The sequence below is a fragment of the Mustela erminea genome, chromosome 10 (genome assembly GCF_009829155.1).
Source record: "Mustela erminea isolate mMusErm1 chromosome 10, mMusErm1.Pri, whole genome shotgun sequence".
In the NCBI taxonomy this organism is placed as follows: Eukaryota; Metazoa; Chordata; class Mammalia; order Carnivora; family Mustelidae; genus Mustela; species Mustela erminea.
In genome coordinates this window covers 86,374,248-86,397,253 of record NC_045623.1, presented here as the reverse complement: position 1 = coordinate 86,397,253, position 23,006 = coordinate 86,374,248, and the positions used below count along the sequence as shown (strand labels likewise).

Here is a 23,006-nt window from a genome sequence, read left to right as displayed (position 1 = left end):
GAAAAAAAGGACTTTCCAAGGGGAGGGCATCATGTGGACAAAAGTGGGGAGGAAGGAAGATGTAGGGCGTGTTTGTAGAACAGTCCTGGGCACAGTTAATAGCCTGGCTCCATGAATCACCCAAGGGGCAGTCAGGCCGGATCTCTGGCCCCAGGGCCAGCTGTGAGGCACTTAGACTTCCTGCCCTAACATTATCTGTCCAGGGTTGTGCGAGGAGAGGGCTGGAGGGTAAACTGAGAATAATTACAGAGCCCCGATTCTGGGTCTCCCTCACCTACCTGTATGGGGCAGTTGGCTGGGAATGTGACCCACCCACCCTTCTGACCTCCTTAGCTTAGCTGGGGGCCAGCGTTTGGGCATCTCTGGGGAGCAATAAGCCAGCCAGCAGGAATGGCTCAGGGGAACGTGTGGACCAAGACAGGAGTCAGTAGTTCTTTTTTTTTTTAAAAGATTTTATTTTATTTTATTTGACAGAGAGAGATCACAGGTAGGCAGAGAGGCTGGCAGAGAGAGAGAGAGGGAAGCAGGCTCCCTGCTGAGCAGAGAGCCCAATGCGGGACTCGATCCTAGGACTCTGAGATCACGACCTGAGCCGAAGGCAGTGGCTTAACCCACTGAGCCACCCAGGCACCCCAGGAGTCAGTAGTTCTTGAAGAAGGGGTGGGTGGAGGGAAGGATGGCTGAAGGAGTGTGAGGCCAGGGTGTTAGGAGAAACAGGGATGGTGAGGAGCTCCCGTTTGTCAGGCATTTACTATGTGTTGGAACAGCCCCATGAGGTGGGTATCGTCGTTTTACAGATGGGGAAACTGAGGCTCCGAGAGGTGAAGTGAATTGCCCAAGTTTCTTTATCAGATCATGCACCATACAACACCTATGTATTGGGTGGCGGCTCTACGCCAAGGAGTTTGGGGTGACCATCACCTGGCTTCTGCCCCTTGTGAGGGGACAGTATTGTAGGGTCGCGCTGTGGCCTCATTGGGGTTTGAACCCAGGTCTCGGTATTTCCAAAACCTCGCTTTGTAACAGGGCTTGAACCTGGGGCAGAATCGGGTACCGCTGCACGCCTCACATGGCTGCGGGAGTCCCAGGCCAGGTCACTTTCCCTACCGGTCTTTCCGGGCACACCTGCCCCAGGTGAGTCCCCGGAGGCTCCGAGCGTCGTCGGAAAGCGGCGAGAGGCTTCGGCAGGTGGGGCGGGGCGGGGCGGGGGCGGGGGCGGAGCCCGACCGGGACGGGGCGGGACCAGGACCGGGCGCCCAGAGCCCCAGCAATCCCGCCGCCCGCGCCCCGCGCCCTGTGCCCCGCGCCGCCACCATGGGGGCCTGCCTGGGGGCCTGCTCCGTGCTCAGCTGCGTGAGTCCTGACCCACCCGCGCGCCGCCCGCTCCTTCTTCGGCCCCGCACTTTTGTCCCGTCTTCTTCCTCCACATAGTTTCTTCTTTTTCCTTCCTCCAAACTTGTCTTTCTGGGCCCGCACCCCGCCACCGCGCCCCTCGGGTCCCCCAGTCCCTCGGTCCTCCCACCCCCATCCCGGACCAGCGGGCGCCGGGGACAGCTGGTGTCCGGTGCTCGGGTTACCGCGGGGGAGGGGTTGGGGCGCGCCCGGGTGGCGGGGCGGGGGGAGGGGCGGGCCTTGGGAGGGCTCCCCTCCCGGGGACTGGGGAGACTGAGGCCCAGAACCCGGGCTGGGGGTGCGCGCTGGGGCCCCACCTCGCCCAACTTGGGGACATTTTCGCCGTCTGCCTGTCGTCTCTCTCAGACGTTCTTACTTCTTTGTGTGGTCCGCCTAGTCCCTGCCCCACTCTGCAGTGTCTTTTTCTGTCCCTCTGGCAATCCGTCCGTCAGTCTGTCTCTCCCGGCCCGCCGACCTCAATTTGCGCATTTATATTTGTCGGACATTTGTTTCTGTCCATTTGTTTATCCCGCTCTCTTTGTCCGTCCGTGGCTTCTCCATCAGTCATTGCCTGACGGGTGTCCGAATGTCCTATGGTCCAGCCTGTCTTTCGGCATCCTGGTCTCTGCCTCTTTCAGACTAGCTCGCTCTAAGTCCTGGGGACTTCCCCCGTGAGCCCCAGGCCTTTAGGCCCGGGAGCCTGAAATGGGGGTGGAGAGGAAGCCCCTATCCGCCTTCCTAAGCAACGCTTGAGTGAGATGGGTTTGGGTTGCCAACTGCCAGCAGGCCCAGCTCTGGCTTGGAAGACCCAGGAATTGAGGGAGGCTAGAGTGTGCGGGTGGTGGTGGTGGTGGGGTACTGCTTTGGGGCTGCAGCCAGCAAAGGGGAGGAGCTGGGAGGCCCCTTTTCCTTTCCCTTTTCCCAGCCCCCTCTCCTTTCCCTCTTCCCCTCATTAAATCTGAGGTTCATTCAGGCAGCTCCCTCCCCCTCTGCCCTACACAAAGAGAAGCAGAGAGAAGAGGGGGGTCTGGTGGCTGCAAATCTCAGGACTTGCTTTCCTTTGTCCCTGATTCCTCTGTGTGTGTGTGTGTGTGTGTGTGTGTGTGTGTGTATGGGCTGTAGGGTTGGTGAGCTTAGGGATCTGGAGATTACTTTGCAACCATTTTCTGAGAAAGATGTATGCACCAAGAGGCTCTAGAGTGGGCCCCTGGACTCTTTTGTTCTCTCTGGGCCTCCATTTACCTACTTGTGAAGCATATGTGCGCATGTGTGGGCCCATGCCCACAGGAATGAAGAACAGGTCTCTGAGATTCCTTTCTGCCCAGCGAATTCTAGGTTTGGGCTGGGTCTGGCCAGGAAGGGTTTACTTCTTGGTAGGGGAGAGAGCGCTTCCTTGAGGTTGACCAGTTTTCCATTTGGCCAGGCTGGCCTGGGAGTGGTCCATGTTGAGAGGCTGAGAGGCCACTTGCCAATTCCCTGTGCCTCTGTCTCCCCATCTGCCTTCTCCACGGTTCTGTTTGAGGGAGATCGAAAAGTGCCCCACCTACTTCCTGGCCACAGTGAGTGGCACTATTGTAACCTCCTGGAGAGTGGGTGGAGAATCCCTTTGCAGCCTAAGTTGGCCACTGAGTCATGGAATCTTACAGCGCCGGGACCAGAAGGCACCTGACAGGCTGGCTCAAACCCTCAACAAACTGCGGCTCAGAGAGGTTAGCTGACTTCCTGTAGGTTGCACAGACAACGGATGGGAAGCTGGACAGTCAAGATTAAAATCTGATTCGTGGTCCAGGCTTCCGCCCACACCTTCCCTTTCTTCACATCCCGGGTGCCTGAGGGACAGCGCTGGTCCAGGGTAGAACTGGGAGGTCCACTTAGTGAGTATCTAATGTCTGCAGGGGACCTGTCCCTCTTTTCAAGTGGCCTCCCTGGGGCTTCTGACCTCAGACATTTACTGATTTCCTACCACATGCCAGGCACTGTGCTGAGCCCTTGCCGTGCTGTCTGGTTGGTTCTCTCGCTTGCCCTCTAACACAGTCGCCTTATCTCCGTTAATGATACCAATAGCAGCCACGACCAGGGCGTTCTCACTCAGGACCCGGTGCTGTTCAGTGGTGGCACAAGCCAGCGTGTGGTGAGCTCTGTGTGTGTGTCTTCTCGTTCACTTTAGCCACAGGCCCGGTGAGGCAGTTCTCGTGATTCCCATTTCACAGAAATGACAGACAAAATGACAGACAGAAATGATCCAGACAAAACTGGATCAGAGAGGGAAGGTGATTTCCCCACAGCCACACAGTATTAAGTGGTACATTTGGGTATTACTGGACACTGATAACCTATTTCAGGGGCGCCTGGGTGGTTCAGTCAATTAAGCAACTGACTCTTCGTCTCAGCTCAGGTCTTGATCTCAGGGTTGTGAGTTCAAACCCCGTGCTGGGCTCCATGCCCAGTGTGGAGCCTACTTAAAAAAACCAAAGAAACAACAAATCAAAAACAACCTGTTTCAACAGAGATGTGCGCCATAGGAGGAAAGTTTTAGTAGGGGGTTCCTGGGCATCTTTCGGGGAACATTCTGGAGTCTGTGGATCCAGGGAGAAGACTTCCAGGCATGACCCGTTTGCATCTACCCATCATGCCTTTCGGTCAGCATTTGTATTTGGCCAAGGGTAAGCCCTGGCTCAGAGGAGGTAAGATGGGCCCATGATGCAGTGGGAGTCACCAGGCCAGCCGACACTTGGTGGCCTAGAGGGTGAGCAAATGCCTAGGGAGGGCCTTGCCTAATATCTGAAAGCCATTGGATCTGTCTGTGCTCTGCATTCAAGGGAGCATGGAATGGCAGAGGATGGGACTCAGATCCTGGCGTGGCCTCTCCCGGGCTGTGTGACTGCGGCCACAGTCCCCTCACCCCTCCCTCAGGGGCAGAGAGTGAAGAAGTGGAGAGAGCAATGGTGCCCGTCTTTGTGAGGATTAAGCGGGATGGAGGGGGCGCGCTGACATACTTCGCACGAAGCTGGCCTGCAGTGGCCGCTGTAAGCATCCCGAAGTGAGAAAGTGCTCCAGATCACATTCGAGGAAGTGGGGGACCAGGGACACTGGGACTGACGGTAGACCTGGGCTCTGAGCCACTTCACGGCCCATCTTATGGCTGAGGAAACTGAGTCCCACAGCAGGGAAAAGAGACCTGTCTAAGGCTCTCCTGCAAGCTGGTGGCTATGCCCAGACTAGGTGATCTATTAGTGCTGCCCGTGGTGGTGCGTGTGCCCTGAGTAGTTCGGGGGCCGACCGCTTTTCTGCTGGGTTTCCTCTGTTCCCCGGTTGGCTTGGCCAGTATTGGAGCTGTTCACAGAGTCTGCAAGGTGCACCCCATCCCAATTTGTCCCAATGGTGGCAAAATGTACGTCACATAAAAATTTACCACTTTAGGGACACCTGGCTGGCTCAGTCAGCAGAGCATGTGACTCTTGATCTCAGGGCTGTGAGTTTGAGCCCCATGCTGGGTGTAGAGATTACTTAAAAATAAAATCTTTAGGGGCGCCTGGGTGTCTCCATCAGTTAAGCCTTTGCCTTCGGCTCAGGTCATGATTCCAGGTTCCTGGGATGGAGCCCCACATCGGGCTTCTTGCTCGGCGGGGAGCCTGCTCCTCCCTCTGCCTGTCGCTCCCTCTGCTTGTGTTCTCTCTCTCTCTAGCAAATAAAAAAAAATAATAATAAAATCTTTTAAGAAATTTGCATTGTAACTTTTGTTTAGTTTTCAAGAAGCTTGTAATTTATTTCATGACATATACATGATGTACCGTGACATATTATATATATCAAATATATATGTGTGTGTATATGTGTGTGTGTGTGTGTATTTATTTATTTATTTATTTTATGGTTATCAAGGGCGCCTGGGTGGCTGCCTTAGGCTCCACTTGCGATCCCAGTGTCCGGCAGGAAGCCTGCTTCTCCCTCTTCTACTTCCCCTGCTTGTGTTCCCTCTCTCTCTCTGTGTCTCTCTGTCAAATAAATAAATAACTTTCTAAAATTTTTTTAAAATACCTATTGATTTTCATGATATTGAACTGATATCATCCCAAATGAACGGTAGTATCCAAAAGGGGAAATACTGTGGGTTGAAACACACAAGAAAAGCTCTAGGCTCTGCCTCCTTTCCCTTGGCGTCTGTTCTGCTAGCTCGCTCTCCCTGTTCCTAGAGGTACTGGGCACCGCCCCCGGCATCTGTCTTCCATCTGTGGCCGAAGCGGTCTCCCGGTAATGCAGATCTGATGCTCCGCTTCTCCTGCGTGATGCTTGCTCATTGCCTTCAGGAAAAGTGCAGACTCCTTGGCGCGGCCCGTAGAGACCTTGGCCAACACTTGCATCAGCCCTCTGCCTTCTTCTCTTGATAGCTGCCCCTAAGAGAGTGTTTCTTGCAGTTTTGCCCGTGCTGTTGTTCCCTTTGTAGGAACATCTCTCCCTTCCTCACCTGGCTGACTTCTTACCCTCCCTTGAAAACAGATCCCTCCTTTTTCCCGATTGTGGTAACATACACATAACATAAAACGGACCATTTTAACCATTTTTAAATGTGTGGTTCAATGGCATTAATTACATTAACGTTGTTGTGAGAATATCTCCACCATTCATCTCCAGAACTTTCTCATCCTTCCCCAATTGAAACTTGCTACCCGTTCATTGATAACTCTCCATGCCCCTCTCCCCAGCCCGTGGAAGCCCCAAGTCTACTTTCTGATTCTGTGAATCTGACTGCTCTAGGTCCTCATATCAGTGGAATCAAAGGACATTTGTCCTTCGGTGTCTGATTTATTTCATTTGCCACAATGTCTCCACGGTCCATCTGTATTGTAGCAGGTGTCAAAGTGTCCTTCCTTCCTTTTTATTTATTTATTTATTTATTTTTAAAGATTTTTATTTATTTGACAGACAGAGATCACAAGTAGGCAGAGAGGCAGGCAGAGAGAGAGAGAGGAGGAAGCAGGCTCTCCGAGGAGCAGAGAGCCCGATGCGGGGCTCGATCCCAGGACCCTAGGATCATGACCTGAGCCGAAGGCAGAGGCTTTAACCCACTGAGCCACCCAGGTGCCCTTTATTTATTTATTTATTTATTTTATTTGACAGACAGATTACAAGTAGGCAGAGAGGCAGGCAGAGAGAGAGAGGAGGAAGCAGGCTCCCCACTGAGCAGAGAGCCCAATGTGGGGCTCAATCCAGGACCCTGAGATTATGACCTGAGCCGAAGGCAGAGGCTTAACTCACTGAGCCACCCAGGCACCCCCAAAATGTCCTTCCTCTTTAAGGCTCATTAATAGTCCCTTGTATGGGTATCCCACACTGTGTTTATTGATCATACATCAGTTCATGGACACAGGGGGGCCTTCTGCTACCTTTCGACTATTGTGAATAATGCTGTTATAAACATGGGTTTGCAGGTATCTGTCTGAGTCCTTGCTTTTGACTAATACCCAGAAGTGGAGGATCAGTTTATTTATTTATTTTTAAGATTTACTTTGTTTATTTGAGAGAGAGAGAGAGAGAGAGCACATGCACACACAGAGCAGAGGAAGAGGGAGAAGCAGACTCCCCGCTGAGCAGGGGGCCTGACGCGGGACTCCATCACGACCTGAGCTGAAGGTGGGCACTTAACCAACTGAGCCACCCAGGTGCTCCTAGGTCAGTTTATTTGAAACAAAACAACTTTAAACTGTGGCCCCAACCCTAGCTGCCTCCCCTGCCTTCCTGGTGCCCGAGGAATGGTCCCGAGAACCCACATCCCTGGCTTTCGGGGCAACCAGGAGAGAGTGTGAGTGATCGGCGACAGCCTGTTCCCACCAGGCCAAACCGCACATGGTTCCAGAGCTGTCCAGCTCGCCTCAGTGGGTGGTGAGCTCCTTGTCATTGGTGGTGTGTAAGCAGCAGAAGGCTGCCTTCTGGGTGATTCTTCAATAGAGATAGGCCAGACCAGATGAATGCCAAGGAGACTTGCAGCCTGAAAACTATAAGACCCAGGGCTTTCTAAGAGCTGATTCCCCATTCCAAGAACCAGGCTACTGCGAAACCATGCCCAGTGTTTCGGTGTTGCTCTGTTGCTGCTACTCCCCTGAGCCCCACTGGGAGCGGGAGTGTAATCTTAGCACAGGAGCAATGTCATGTCTGCCTTGGCCTTTCACCTTGTGTCATAAATGTTAGTCTGTGTTGCCCTGTGTCCCGGTGACTTGTTTCTTTCCTGCCCCTGTAACGTTCCATGGAGTAAAGGGACCACCACGGGCCCCTAGCATTGGACATGTAGGTTATTGGCAGTCTCTTGAGATTCTGATAAGCTCATAAAACCCAAAGCTTTGTGCCTATTTTGGTTTTTCGTCTTAATCTAAAAATTTTTTCTTTTAACAACAAAATCAGCTTTATTGAGGTAGAATTGATATTTCCCTATACTTTGTTACATGTACCCCTCTAAGTGTTACCTACATGTCTGCAGCACTTAGTGGAGATCCCTTGTAGGGACCATGATGTACGGATGGGCATTTAGATCCCCCCTAGTACTTTCTAGGTATGAGCAGTGCCACAGTGAACTTGTGTGTGAGTGTATGTGTGTGCGTATGCACGCGTCTGCCCTTACCCCTGGGGGCTGGTACTTGTGCAAGAGGAGGTTCTTGTAGGAGTGATGCCTAGGGGAGCAGAGACTGGGTCAGAAGGCATGAGGGATTCCAGGGATGCGTCAACAGCCGCTGGTGGGGGCGGGGGTGGGGGCTGCTGTGTGTTTCTCTCCCCGACCTCCTCTCTCTGGCTACTGGCCCTTGGAAATCCCAGGTTTCGGATGTCAGGAACACCTGGCTTTTGATCTCCAAGAATCAGGGTGAATTGAAAGGCCAGTCTCCCCGAGGGCCCCACGGCTGTTTTTCTTATGTGTCAAATGTCTCAGATTGAAGTGGTAACAACTCAGAACCAGGCCCTGACTTGGGCACTTTAACAAATGGTTCCTGAGACCGGTGCTCGTGGGCCACTATGGGTTTCCTCTGGCAGCCGAGGGGTTGTTTCCATCCCTGGGATATTTTGAAGTTAAGTAAGACTGCCATCAGTGAGCTAGTGGGCCCTTGATACAGACAGACATGAGCTTGAACCCCAGCTCCTTGGCTTACCTGCCCTGTGACCTTGGTCGTGTCACTCTTCCGAGTCATTTTCCCCGTCTATAAAGTGGAACGTCAGTGATGGGGTCGTGTAGATAAGGGGCTTACCACAGGACCCAGCAACTCCTAAAGGGATGCTGTCCCTCTTCTTGAATCTTAGTACTGCTGTCCTCTTGCTGGGTGGCTCTGGCATCATCTTAACTTCTCTGATCTTGGTTTCCTCATCTGTAAAATGGGGCTGATCGCTAGTCTGTCTCATAGCCAGAATGTTCTTTACGGTTTATAAAATACATTTCTGGCATTTGCTTATCCCCTCACCCCCAAAAGGCAGTCAGGGGTGGAGGGCAGGGCTTGGGGTGAGAGCTGCAAGATGTAACCAGGAGTTGCTGGGCCAGTTAGGATTTGAACCATGAAGAGGAAATTCATTCTGCCGGCGTTCCATTTAGCCACCATGTTGTACTTGGCCTTGTAGGTGAGAGAGATGGGTAACAAGGAACATTTCCAGGGGCGTTTCTGCTCTTGGGAGGAAGGGAAGGGGAGACGGGACTGCAGCTACACCTCAAGCAGAGTGTGTCACACACGTTGAGACCATTCCAGAAAGTTGAATGCCGCAGGGTCTCTGAGGAGGAAGGTGCCCCTTTCAGCCTGCCCTCCACTGAGGCGGTCTTTCAGCGTAAGCCTGTTCCTGTCCCTCCTAACTTCAGACCCTCAATGGATGCCCTCTGCTTCTAGGATCAACCCCAGGGCTCTGCACATGGCGGCCCGGCCCCGCCAGCCTGGCTGACCTCCCCACCTGCCACTCGCCATCTGCCCCCAAAGCTTTGGCCACAAGGGGCCTCTTTCTCTTCCTCCATCGCCCAGCTCCTGCCCGCCCCAGAGCTGCCCTCTGCCTGTGCTCCCTCTGTCTGGAACACTCTTTCTTCCCCCTGCTTGGGGGAGGGCCCCCTCATTCTTTGGCTCAGCTCAAATGTCACTTCTTCAAGGAAGGGACCCTGCATCCCCAGTCTGAAGTAGGCCCCTGTCAGTGACACTCAGGGCAACAACGACCATGACCGGGGGAATGGTTGTTGGGTGTCTTTCCTGAGAGCTCTTGACTCTTACATACCCGGGTGAAGAGCTGGGGTGGTCTCAGGGGAGAGAAACTGGTGACCGGATGTGTTTGCATGTAGGTCCCCTCCCCAGAGGGGTCAGTCTGTTTTGGGATGCCAGCTGGGAACAGAGTGGCCTCACCAGGCCCCACATGATTTCAGCCGGCCCCAGGGAGGGTAGGGGCTGATGGCAGCTTGGGCAGCCGAGCTGGGAGAGGGGGAGGGGCCAGTGGGGGGAGGGGAAGACCGTCCCTGCTGTCCGGGACAGGGCAAGCCCCAGAGCAGGAGATCACAGCCCCTCACGACTCTGTCTTCCATTCCTTCAGCACATGGTTATCCCAGGCCGACTGTTCCTTGCGGACTTTACATGTGTCTGGGTCCACGCCAAACACGTTACATTTGTTAGTCCATAGTCCCTGAGCTCCTGTAGTGAGCCAAGCTGGGTCTACACAGCGAACCAAACCCCGGACCCTGACGGAGCTCACATGCTGGAAACAGGAGGTGGACAAACATGAGTTAAACGAGAAAGCCAGTCCCAGGGAGAAACGCTAAACCGCGAGGGGGGAAAAGAAAGCCGGAGTGTGTTGTAATTTAAAATTCCTGTGAAAAGTTGATACTGTTATGATTCCCATCTTATGGAAGAGGAAACTGAGGTTCAGAGAGGTTGAGTGAGGTGTATAGGGCCACTGCACAGCTTATCCATGTTGGAGCTGGTCTGGAGCGGTCCACCCATCCATTCATCCATCCATCCATCCATCCATCATCCATCCACCCATCCATCCATCCATCCATCCATCCATCCATCCATCCATCCTTCACCACGCTGCCTCCCCCTACCTAAGAAACAGCGTGACCCAACCTTTTCGAAACTTGGTTTCCTTGGAGCCCTTTGGGGCTTGAACCTTCGATGGGATCATGTCTGAGGAGGAAGAGGGCGCCCCTGCCTGGTCCAGGGAGGGCAGGCTTGGCAAAGATCTGGAGACATGGAGAGGGCAGGTAGAGGGTGCTCCTGCTTGTCTGGGGAAGGGGGAGGGGGAGGGGGAAGAGGAGAGGAGGCAGGGAGTAAGGGGACCGTCCCCCCACCACGGCCCTGTCCTTCCCACAGGTGTCCTGCCTCTGCGGCTCTGCCCCCTGTGTCCTGTGTAGCTGCTGCCCCTCCAGCCCCAACTCCACGGTGACCCGTCTCATCTTCACGGCCTTCCTCTTCCTGGGGGTCTTGGTGTCCATCATCATGCTGAGCCCCAGCGTGGAGAGTCGGCTGCACAAGGTGAGGGGTCCCGCGGCAGGCAGGGCGGTGGGGCAGCCCGTGGGACCCAGCTTTCAAGTGCAGGCCCAGCTGCTCCAGGCCTGGGGTGGAGGAGGCATGCGATTTGAGGTCCCAGCTCATCGAGAAGGCTGGGCAGGAGTGTCCCGGGGGTGGAGATGGGGGCGTTTCTTCACGTAGGGAGGAGAGTTTGTTTCTCATAAGCCTGGGGTCCTTTGGAGAATCTTATGGACAATGGATCATCATTGTCCCCCACCTGGATGCTGGCCCTGGGCCGTGCTTTTCCCTCCTTAGTTCTCGAGCCCTGTTTGGGGTCCTCAGTCTTCCCTTCATCCCAGCATCTCAGAACCTGACACAGGCCCGGGGCCGTCTTTGGGCCAGTGGCTCTGACATTTCAGTGTACGGGGAAGTGGGAATGCCCTTGGGAGTGTGCTAGAAATGCAGACTCTCGGACTGCACCTCAAACACTGGTTCTGTCTGAGAAAGCCCTGGAGTCTCACTTTCCCCTGGAGTCCCCGGGGGTTCTGGCGTAAGTGGTGGGGAGAACACTCAGTCCTGCTTCCCACAGTGCCGTGCGGTCCGGAGGCCGTGGGGGCGACAGCAGGGAAGCAAGCAGGGAGTCACGATCTGTCCCCAGGGGCCACTCACAGGACTTCAGCCCCAGGGCTGGGAGGGGGTCCAGATGGCGGGGAAGTGGGGAGCCTTGGCAGAGTTGGCCCAGGGTTCTGCGGGCAGGGGGCCTTCACGCTGCTCTGTCTCCCCACAGCTGCCGTGGGTGTGTGAGGAGGGGGCCACAACGACGCCCGTCATCCTTCAGGGCCACATCGACTGTGGTTCCCTGCTCGGCCACCGGGCCGTCTACCGCATGTGCTTTGCGACGGCGGCCTTTTTCTTCCTCTTCACCCTGTTCATGATCTGCGTGCGCAGCAGCCGGGACCCCAGGGCTGCCATCCAGAACGGGTGAGGGCACCCCCCCCCCAGCCTGCAGCCGGGACCCCCACCGTAGTTTCTGCCCCTGACCGGTCTCCAGCGGTGTCTGGGCCCTGCCCCAGACTCAGGAGCCACCAGAGCACCACGATCAGCTCATTTAGCTCTTTCCACTTCTCAGATGAAGAAATACAAGTCAGAAAGGGTGAGAACATGCTTAAGGCCACACAGCACTTAAGTGACACAGTTGGGACAAGAACCTGGGTGGCCACCGTCGCTCTGACTTAGTCCTTCCCTCTGTCCCTCAGGGATTTTTCTAGGGCCGGGGTAGACTGTGCTCATCAGACCATCAGAAAGCCCCTCTTCACTTGCCCCAGGACCCAGGACCTGCTCTTGGGGGTAGGGGTTCTGGGGGCCAGCCCTGGTCCCCTCCCCCCACTTAGCGCCCTGGTCTATCCCCCAACAGATTTTGGTTCTTTAAGTTCCTGATCCTCGTGGCCATCACCGTGGGCGCATTTTATATCCCTGAGGGCTCCTTCTCCAACAGTAGGTGGTCTTGGTGGGAGGGTCTGGGTGGGGGGTGGGTCCCAGGAGGGAGGTGGGGTCTCCAGAGGGAGGAGCACCGGTGGGGGTTGCACTTTGCCTCGGTACACAGACCTCAGGCTGCTGCTGGCTGGGTAGGAGACAGCGCTCTGGTGTTTGGCCACATGGCCTTTGGGCGATATGGCGGTGGGCTGGGGGGTTGGGGGTTGGTGGGGCCAGCATCACCCCTGCCCCATGCCCTGCCATGCTGCCTCTCCATACATGCCTAGGGGGTCCCCGAGAGCATGGATATTGCTACTTCCCAGGCTCCCCATTGCAGGGCATGGCATAAAGCCTGGCCCTCGGGCTGCCTCCCCGCTGCCTCGCCCCCTCACCCCTGTTCCCTCTCCCCACGCAGTCTGGTTCTACTTCGGTGTCGTGGGCTCCTTCCTCTTCACCCTCATCCAGCTGGTGCTGCTTATCGACTTCGCTCACTGCTGGAACCAGCGGTGGCTGTGCAAGGCCGAGGAGTGTGACTCCCGGGCCTGGTATGCAGGTGAGCGATGTCCCGATGTCGTCATAGCCTGAGCAGCAGTGGGTCCCCAAGCTGGAGGAAAGCCTCAGGGGGCATCTGGAGTGGCCCATGTTCTGGGGCGGCAGTGGAACCAACTGGGGCTGATGGAAGGAAGGGGGGATGTGTGTGTGGGCAGGGGCAGCTGGTCCTGGGGTGACTTTGGGGGGCGGTAAGAGGGGAGCCGGACCAGAGAGGCCTTGGTGGGGTCTAGTTCAGCGGTTCCTGCAGGATGGGCCTCACGCAGCCAGCCCAGACCAAACAGAAAAACACTGGGTCCCTGAAGCCCTGTGGGCAGAGCAGGTCCCTGCTCAGCTCCCTTTCCATTCTCCTGTGCTGACCAAGGAGGAGGGCTCAGTGAGGGGCCGGTTAGGTTTCAATGCCTCTCGAAAGTGGCCAGTCTCTACGATGAGAGAGCTGGGCTTCAGCGGGTCCCTGTGCGGCCAGTGGACTTTATGAAAGACTCTTGTGTTCACTGTATTTCTTTCCATGATTAACTTATTCATGGCAAGTGAGTCCTTTTATTTCAAGATGGGGCCACAGCTCATCCAGGAGCTGGTGAGTGACGGACACTGATATCATTCCTCCGTTGAGGAAGCCGAGGGCCCACACATGGGGCTGCCCGACAAGCCCCCCTCAAGGGTGGGGGGGTCTCTATGCCTCCTGACCCAGCCTGTCGCCACCCCTCCTGCCCAGGCCTCTTCTTCTTCACCCTCCTCTTCTACACGCTGTCCATCGCGGCCGTGACATTGCTGTTCATCTACTACACTCATCCCGGCCCCTGCTACGAAGGCAAGGTCTTCATCGGCCTCAACCTCACTCTCTGCTTCTGTGTCTCCATTGTCGCCGTTCTGCCCAAGGTCCAGGTGAGTCTGCTTGTCTCTGCCCGTCCTGACGCCGGGCCCCTTGGTGTGGGGGGACTTCTGGTAGGAACCTGCGGGTCTTGGGGAAAGGCCATCAGTCATAGAGGCTAAGGGTGTGGGCTCCCGAGTTGGCCTCCTTGGCTTCGAGTCATAGCTTTCATGGCTACTTGCTGGGTGTCCTTGGGAAAGTGCCTTACCCCCTCTGTGCTTCTCTCTTCTCCCATGTAGAAATGAGGGTAATACCTACGCTTTGGAGTTATTTGCAGGATTGAGATAGAGTTTGTGAACCCAGAGAACAGGGCCTGGCCTATAGATATCTATCAGGTATTAACTATTGTTATCCTTGTTGTCTTTGTGGAAATCGGGAGACCCTTAGGGAGGATCACAGAGTGACATCTCCCAGATCCCCTCAGCAAACGGTGTTGGGAGGTGCTGTTGCAGTCCCCAGTCCCAGACCCTCTGGCATAACGGCTGGGCCTCCCAGGTCATCGTGAGCTCTTCAGCAAGAGAGCCATAGCCCAGCAGTGCCTCACGGTTGAGGATGAGATCTCAGCCCACTGGGGGTTTCACAGGTAGCCTGGGGAGCCTTTGAGGGTCTTTAGCAGAAAGGTGGAGAACCTCCCTTCTCATCTGAGCCTCTATTTCCCGGTGAGAAAACTGAAGCCCAGAGAGAGTAATGCCTGTGTCCCAGCTCACACAGCAATCAGTATTCATTCAGCGACGACTTCCAGAGCGCTTGCTGTGTGCTGGGCTCTCGGAGATGTTGGGATGTAGCTGTGAGGGGAGACTAACAGCAGCTCCATGCCCTCTCCTGTCACGTAGTCCGGGCATCACCATCACCCCCACTTTCCAGACCAGTATGGGGAGGCTGAGAGGAGGAGAGAGACACGCCTGAGGTCGCACAGCTTGGGGGGCGGGGGGTGAGCCGGGGGGCGGCGCTGGCAGATTGGACCCCGAGCCTGTGCTGCTTATCAAAGTTTGGATTCCTGTTTCCAAGCGTGTGTGTGGTGAGGGTGGGGAAGAACAGCTGGCAGGAGACGAGGCCAAGGGAGATAATTTGGGATCATACATGCTATGTGGGAAATAAAAGAGAGTGGGCAAAGGTGGGGGGGGCCGGCAGGGAGGGGAGCGGGTGCTGCCGCGGGGGTGAGGGTGTTCGGGCCTCACTGAGAACGCCCAAGCTGAGGCCTGAAAGCCAAGGAGAGGCTGGCTGTGTGATGTTGGGGAGGACCATGTCAGGGAGTGGGCACAGCGAGTGCAAAGGCCCTGAGGTGGGAGAGGGTTTAGTGGGTTCTGTGGACAGAGAGGAGGCCAGCTTGGCTGGAGCGCAGTCGGTGGGGAAGAGCTTGCTGGCGGGGGTGGGGGGCAGGTGGAAACGAAGGCAGGAGCAAAGCAAGGAGGGCTTTAATTCAGAATGTGAGCGGGTGCCGCTCTGGGGCGGCGTTCTCAGAGGGGAGCGATGGGGATAGTCTGTTAGAGAAAGAACGAGGACTCCACCTTTGAGTGGGCAAGGTGGGTGGTGGGTGGGTGGCCCAGGGGTTGTGTTCTCCTGAGGGGTGTGGGATGGGATGGCTCTAGGGTGGCGGGGGCTCCTGAGGTCCCCCGGTGTGGTGTGAGCGAGCTAGGTGCAGGTGGGGCGCCCCCACCCCCCCAGGTCTGACGGGGCTCTTCCTGATGGACCGCTTTTACCAGGAAGCCCAGCCCAACTCGGGTCTGCTGCAGGCCTCGGTCATCACGCTCTACACCATGTTTGTCACCTGGCTTGCCCTGTCCAGTGTCCCCGGTGAGTACAGGCCTGGGTTTGGGGAAGCCTGGGCTCATTCCTGGGTCAGCAGAAGGCTACCAGCGGGCTGGGGACCCTCACAGGTGACAGGGACATCTCAGCCCAGCCTGTACCCCCTCTTAGTCCTTCAGGGAGGTAGGAGGACCCTAGCTGTTCCTGGAACTCTTTTCTCTGTCGTTTGTCTGCCAAGTGCTGTCTGTTGCTGGGATTTGGATGGTCAGTTGTATGTCTGTCTGTCCATTCGGGTTGGCTCTCGACCCTTCCTCAGACCTGGCCTATAGGGGCTGAGGGGGACCATGCTCCCATCTCTAGACCAGAAATGCAACCCCCACCTGCTGACCCACTTCGGCAACGGGACGATCCTGGCGGGCCCTGATGGCTACGAGACTCACTGGTGGGATGCCCCGAACATCGTGGGACTCATTGTCTTTATCCTGTGCACGCTCTTCATCGGGTATGGGGGAGGCATCTGACTTCTGGGGGGGCATCATACTCGCCTGAGCGTGCGAGGGAGGGGAGGACATGGGAGCCCCGACCCCAAGGAGGAAGTGCCCTTAGCAAACACAGGTCCAGCCCTGTGCTTGTGCAGAATGGAATCTCTCTGAGGGTTCAGCGTGACTGGGCAGCAGGGGCATGGTTGGACGCTGCCTCCTGGCCCAGAGCCCCCTTCTTGCACACCAGCCTGGCATGTGTCCAGCTCAGTGGGGTGAAGGCAACTCGCGGCGGGGGAGGGGGCAGGGAAGAAGCCTGGACTGCGGCCAGCAGGGGTGGGCTGTGTCACTCACCTGCTGTGGGGTCTCAGGGCAAGTGGCTTCACCTTTCTGAGCTTTTGTGATGATGGAGGATGGTAAGCTCCAATGCCAGGGGTGGTGGGGACCCCACAATGTCACCTGGGAGAGGGCAGCTCAGACTGAATAGCACAGAACAGCTTTTTTTTAAAGGAGCCTCTTAGCAAGGGCTTATCAGTGTGGACTCTGGAGCCAAACTGCCTGTGTTTGAACCTGGCCATACCACTTAGCAGCGGGGCGATCTTGCACCTTTCTGTGCCTTGGTTTGCTTAGCTGTCAAACAAGGATAAAAATAGTCCCTACTTCGCAGGGTTGTGGAAGGGCGGTCGATGAGTTAGTATGCATAAGGCCCTGAGAAAAGAACTTGGCAAGTAGTCGGTGCCAAATCATTGTTTGCTTTTATTGCAAGTAACTGGGAGAGTTTGCACAGCTGGGGGGGCAGCAAGTGAGTGGCTGTTGTGGGCCTCTGCGGGGCCCGCGGCCGGCGCTGCTCTCCATCCCTGCATGGCTGCCTGGAGGAGGCCTCTGCCCAGGCCCCTGCCCTCCCGGAGTCGCCCATCCATTCCGGGCAGGGCATGTTTTCTTCTAAGCAGCACACCTGTCTCCCAACATTCTGAGGCTGTTTCATATTTTGTTTCGCCCTTTTTTCAAAGCCTGAGGAAGTCACGCTTTGTTGCCTCATTTGATGGTTTTCTCAACCAGGGAAGACCCAGATCCCCTCCCTGTACAGATAAGGAGACGGGAGGTTCAAGAGGAGCGGCCCCCTGTCTGAGCCTGCATGGTGGCTGCAGAGCCCCCAGACTCAGAGTGGCGCCCCTGCTGCTCCCCAGACTCACCTCCCTGGACTGTGGTCACGGGGCTGTGCCTCTGAGAGCCCAGGGGGCTTAAAAAAGCGTAGTGCTTTTTAAAGTTTTATTTATTTATTCAAGAGAAAGAGAAAGAGAGAATGCAGGAGGAGGGGCAGAGGGAGATGCAGAGAGAGAATCTCAGGCAGACCTCCTGCTGAGTGCAGAGCCAGACACAGGGCTCGATCCTGCAACCCTGAGATCGTGACCCGAGTCGAAATCAAGAATAGGACACCTAACTGACTGAGCCACCCAGGTGCCCCCTCAGCACACAGTTCTTAAAACCCAGAGAGCAAGGAAGCAGGTGCAGCCACAAGGACAGGGACCACTGAGGACGGCTGCCTGTCCAGCCGTGTCACCAGGACCTGGGCTCCCAAGCGCTGGAGATCCCCATGATGTCTGATGATGACAGGGGTCAGGGGAAGCTCCGCGGGTGACTTCTCAGCATGGTGGGATGCGGTCCCCATCTCCTTCTGGGTCACTTTTTTTTCCCAAATGCGAGTTGGATTTTCAGAATTGCCCGTGTGTCTCACTCCATTAAATACTATTTAAAACATTAAGACCCCATTACAGAAATGACCAAAAAAATCATTACTGCTGGTGGGTTTTTTTTTTTTTATCATAAACATGAAGAAAGGGGACGTCATTAGTAAAACTACTCTAGAAGGAAAACAAACTTAATGGCAAATGAGTACTCTTCATTATTAATATGGCCAGTGAATGCTGTCCTGGGGATGGTCCCTTGCAGTACTGGGTACTCAGTATATATTTTCGGGATTGGCAGTAGGACAGCCCGAATAACAGCGCCTGTTTCTCTAGTTTATACTCTGTGCTGGGCACAGTGCTGAGGGCTTTACCTTATTACTGCTCCTGGCAGCTCTACAAGGGAGGTACTGTAACCCCTCATTTTACAGAGGCTCAGAGAGGTTAAGTGTCTTGCCTAAGGCCACACAGGAAGTGGAAGTGGTGTTCAGAGTCAGAGCAGTGAGTGGGTGGGCCCAGAGCCTCACCACCAGGACACCAGGCCCCAAGGGCCTGGAACCACCATGCCCACCCTTAGGACCAATGCCATGGCTCACGAGGCCCCCGGGGGCTTCCTCCCTGTCTCTCCCTTCCCTCCCCGACAGGCTGCGCTCCTCGGACCACCGGCAGGTGAACAGCCTGATGCAGACAGAGGAGGGCCAGTCGGCGCCAGAGATCATGCAGCAGCGGCAGGTGGTGGCAGAGTGCCGGGGCCAGGCCTTCGACAATGAGCAGGACGGCGTCACCTACAGCTACTCCTTCTTCCACTTCTGCCTGGTGCTTGCGTCCCTGCACATCATGATGACCCTTACCAACTGGTACAGGTACACGAACCCAGGCCGGGCATGGACTGTGTGGGCTGTGCAGAGGCGTGGGCGCCGCATACATCCCCTCCCCTCCCCCACCCCCCTCCCTCTATCCCGGCTTCTCCTGATGCCTGCGGCAGGTTTGGCCACAGAGGGGTCTGTCTGGGACCCTCCGCAGAGTCTGCACATCCAGTCCCCAGCTGCCAGGACAGTCTGCTCAGTAGCTTGTGCCTTCCCTAAGTGCCTGAGAAAGGGTGTTGGGGGGGCGGTTACAGGAGGGGATGCTGGTCCTGTGCAAGGGCAGATGAGGCTTACAGATCAAGAGTATAAGGTCAGAGTTGGGATTCATGACTGGAGGATGAGGATTTAGAGTGTGAGTTTAGAATTGGTTACAGGGTCAAGAATAGGAGTCCTGAAGTCAAGGGCTGGGGACTGGGGCCACATAAAGCCACAGATTTGATTCTTCTGGTTAGAATTGGGGTTAGCAGGCTATAAAGCCAGGATTGAAGTTGCCAGGTCACGGAACTAAGATCAGAGTAACAAGGTCAGGGCTCAGGACTGGTGTTACAGAGTCAAGGGTTGGAATTAAGGTCAGAGATATCAGAACTTGGTCTTAAGGTCAGGGTTCAGGGATGGAGTTATAGGATTGAGGGTCAGAGTCAAGGTTGGAGGTCAGGACTAAGGTCAGGAGCTCTGGGGTCCCAAAGGCAGGGACCAGGAGTCAGGTTATAATGTTAGAGTCTAGGACTGGGGTCAGTGTTGAAATCGAGGTCAGCATCAGGTCTGTGGTATTAATCAAAAGCCACATTTAAGGTCAAAGACAGAACCAAGGCCTAGTATCAAAAATATCAGAGATGGGGGGGCTAGAGTTACAGAGTAAGAGCCAGAGTCGAAGTCAGGAGTCACAACTGGGTCGTAGGGTTAGGACCAGGACTGAGGTCACTGGGACGATGGTGTGTTCCAGACCCGGCGAGACCCGGAAGTTGATCAGCACGTGGACCGCCGTGTGGGTGAAGATCTGCGCCAGCTGGGCGGGGCTGCTCCTTTACCTGTGGACCCTGGTGGCCCCTCTCCTCCTGCCAAACCGGGACTTCAGCTGAGGCGGCCCGCCCAACTGGTACCTTGGGGCTCAGGGAGTCAGCCACGCTGAGCCCCTACTCCAGCCCACCTCCAGGACTTGCTCCGGAGCTGGGCCCCCTGTTCTTAGTGCCTTTGGGGATAGGGAACCTCAGACCCAAACCTGAGCCCCACCTTCCCACTGCCTCCAGACCACAGAGCTGCCTCTTCCTTACCCTTGTCCCCCATCCCCTGCACTCGCCCTCTTGGGAAAAAAGGGGCCCTTATTTTCAGGCTCTCCCAGAGAGGGATCCCAAGGAGACAAACCCTCAGAGCCACTCCCCAGGATGGGGTCCCCAGCACTGAGGCCCCGGGTGGTGCTGACCACATCCCCCAGGGCGCGCCGCCCCCTTCTGGGACTCCGTGCCTTACTGAGTCTCCACAACTTCGCGCAATAAAGCAGCTAATGTATGTACCTGCCCGTGTCCTGTGCCCCCCACACTCGGGCGCGGCCACCTTGCCTTCTGGGGCCAGTGTGGGGGCAGAAACAATGTCAGAGCAGAGGAGGCCAGATGAGGGACCCCAGACTCTGTTCTGTAAGGCCTGGAGAGCCTTGGGGTGGAGGAAGGGGAGACTACAGGGGAAGGAGGAGAAAGGGAGTCTGGGAGCCAGGAAAGGCACTGCAGCAGTGTCCACATGGCGGGTGGTGAGGCCAGAGTCAGGGTGGAGTGGAGAGTTTGGTGGCTGATGGGGCCATCTTCATCGTCCTGCCAGTGCCCGCCCTGAGCTCCCGTCCATCTCCAGTCTGCCGCCAGGGTCCTACTCCTTCTTCTTGCCAGAGCCATAGTCCTTGTCACCAGCTCTGGGCCAGGTGCCTTGGGGAATGCAGAGAAAAATCTGTCCCAGCCCCAGACTTAGGGCATGGTGGGACATGCATTGGAGTCAGCCGAGTGGGTCTGGATCCGGTGAATCTTGGAAGCCGTGGGGCTTGCGTGGGTCTCCAGGCGAGTCCTACCTCTCTGGGCACTGGCTGCTCACCCTTCAGTTGAACGGACGCCTCGTGCTCCCGAGCTGCTGTGAGGCATGGATCTAGCAGCCCGGCGGGTGCCCCATAAGCACCATGGGTTCCCATCTCTGAAGGCACATAGTAATGCAGCGGGAACAACAGGCTCCTAACTGTGGCCCCAGAGCCTGGTCCCGACATGGTGGCTGCCCACAGGCCATGCACCCCCTCTATTTGTGGGTGTGACAAATAGATAGGACGTGACTGGGTTTGCTGGGTGCTGGGGGTGCAGTGGCCAGGGACACAGCCTGTTTCCAGGGAGCTCGTGGGTCACAAGGGCTGTGGGGGTTCCCGGGCTATACTGAGGGGAGGCCTGCCATGGGCTGGGCATGAGGACAGACATCCTACAGAATGAGTGGACACCAGCCAGCTCTAGAGGAATGAAAATGCTCGAGGCAGAGGGGACAGCATGCGAACAAGAGAGAGTGGGGCGTTCCAGGACAGTGTGGAGTGCGGGGTGGCTGGTCATCGTGGAGCGTGCAGGTCAGGAGATGCTGAGCTGAGAGGTGGGCCGGGACCCAATCACACAGGCCTTCGAGGGCCAAGGCGAAGAGACCAGATGTTACCCTCAGTGCAGAGGGGAGCTGTGGAAGGTTTTGGAGCAGGGTAGAAGCAGTGAAGGTGTGAGGTAATCATGGGGAAGTTCTGGAAGGCTTCAAACAGAGCAGTGACATGGTCAAGGTGGTATTTTAGAAGGATTTCCCTGAATGAAGGGGAGGGTTGGTAGCTGGGACAGGTGCCAGGGCCCGGGAATGAAGAGAAGGGGTGGGGTGGGGGCTAGGGGAGGGGCAGAGGATGTTGTCTCTCAACCCTGGGACAGATCCTGGGGAAGGTCTTGGCCCTGGGTACGTTTCAGGCCAAGGAAACCCTCTCCATGGAGCAGCCCGAACCTCCTGTCTTTCCTCCTTTCACCTTTGGGAGAAAAAGCCCACACCATGCTCCTGATAACCTTTTTGTTTTTTAAATGAATTTGTAGAAGTGAACTATTTTATCCTGCTTTTGTACCATGTTGCTCTACAGTTTTCAAAGTATTCATTCAACAAACATGCACTGAGCATGAGTTCTGGGCCAGGGTCTAGGCCAGGGTGGGCCTAATCGGGAAGGAGGCAAGGCCTGGCTGAAGAGTCTGAACGCCCGGTGAAGGAGTTTCATGTCCCAAGTTGGAGGTCACCACCTCTGAGAAGCCACCTGGATTTCTCCCAGACAGATCAAAGAGCCTCCCCCCGCCCCGCCCCCCCATGTTATTTCCCCAGTGGCCATTCAGTCCCCCAGTCAGGTGGTGGTCACACTCACTCACCTGGTGGGCATTGTGGTGGAGGTGGGGGCGGATGTCAGGGCTGACTGCTGCCCACCCAGGGACCTGGCTGCAGGGTCTGGCTTGCAGAGGGTCTGGCCCCTTGTCTCCTACTGCCCAGCACCATGGCTTCCACATGTCCTCCCTCCCTCCCCTCCTCCCTTTCTCTCCCCCTTCCTCCCTACCCCTTCTTCCTCCCTCCTCCACACCCCCCTCCTTTCTGACCTCCCATCTCTTTTCCTTCATACGCTCTCCTCCGTGGGCTCTCTCCCCTCTCACTTTCTTTTGTCACCTCCTGTCTTTCATGGGTCTGTGGGACAGGCCCATAGGACACTGCCCTTTTTGTGGGCTAGTCCCTGACAGGCAGGTCTGTGACCATAGCTCTGGACCAGACTGTTGAAGGGCTCTCTGGGCAGAGCAGGTATGAAGCCCACAGATCAGTGTGGGGACTGGAAAGCTCTCTGGGCTCAGCTCCAGTCCTGTGTGCCCCACCTCGCTTCTGTAAAATGGCAACAATGGTGGTTTTGTAAACCATAAAGCCTGGTGCTTGGCGGAGCCAGATGATGCGGTTAACCAGCAGACATTCCTCATCCCCTCTCCCTTTCTAGCCAGTATCACGAAGGCTGGAAAAGTCAAGGGGTCCCTTTGCAGCTTCCTGGAGAGGAGTGGGTACCTCATAACGAGCCCACTAATGGCATCTGAAGGAGAAGGCTAAGGGGCAGTTCCAGGAAAGGGGCTGTTTTTCTTCTTTGGGGAGGCTGCTCCTTCTCCCCTTTTTCTATCTTAACACGAATGAGATGGCTGGGGCTGCAGCAGCTATCTTGGGACAGTGAGGCAACAAGCCTGAGGGTGAGAAACCAACAAGGTGAGGACCTAGTACAGAGAACTGGAAGGGCTCTGGGTGCTTGACGTGTCCTGCTGGGCCTGTCCCTGTGCTTCTGTTATGTGAGGAAAACAAATGTCACGTGTTTCAGCCCCTGGTGGTTGGGTATTAGTTCCTCGCTGCTGAATGTATTTCTGATATGACATGCGAGATGATCATTAATTTCAGCAATAATAAAAATAATAAACTAGAGAAACTGGTCTCCATGACTCAGGACT

The 23,006-nt window shown here is 55.9% G+C and overlaps 1 protein-coding gene across 1 annotated transcript; it reads left to right on the top strand.

Moving 5' to 3' along the window:
* The first annotated feature begins 1,231 nt into the window (after window positions 1–1,231).
* On the top strand, window positions 1,232–20,029 carry SERINC2 (serine incorporator 2). The gene is made up of 10 exons (XM_032361546.1): window positions 1,232–1,353; window positions 10,707–10,868; window positions 11,632–11,825; window positions 12,259–12,338; window positions 12,733–12,870; window positions 13,582–13,751; window positions 15,441–15,531; window positions 15,844–15,985; window positions 18,292–18,510; window positions 19,457–20,029. Exons 1-10 carry the CDS (start codon window positions 1,315–1,317, stop codon window positions 19,590–19,592), a joined length of 1,371 nt encoding a protein of 456 aa, XP_032217437.1. The 5' UTR covers window positions 1,232–1,314; the 3' UTR covers window positions 19,593–20,029.
* The last annotated feature ends 2,977 nt before the right edge of the window (window positions 20,030–23,006 follow it).

Bases quoted from the DNA above. Each gene is read 5' to 3' on its own strand.
- SERINC2 (XM_032361546.1), top strand. From the start codon at position 1,315: ATGGGGGCCTGCCTGGGGGCCTGCTCCGTGCTCAGCTGC. The intron at 12,339-12,732 runs GTAGGTGGTCTT...CTCCCCACGCAG, and splicing joins TGAGGGCTCCTTCTCCAACA to TCTGGTTCTACTTCGGTGTC. The intron at 15,986-18,291 runs GTATGGGGGAGG...CCTCCCCGACAG, and splicing joins CTGTGCACGCTCTTCATCGG to GCTGCGCTCCTCGGACCACC.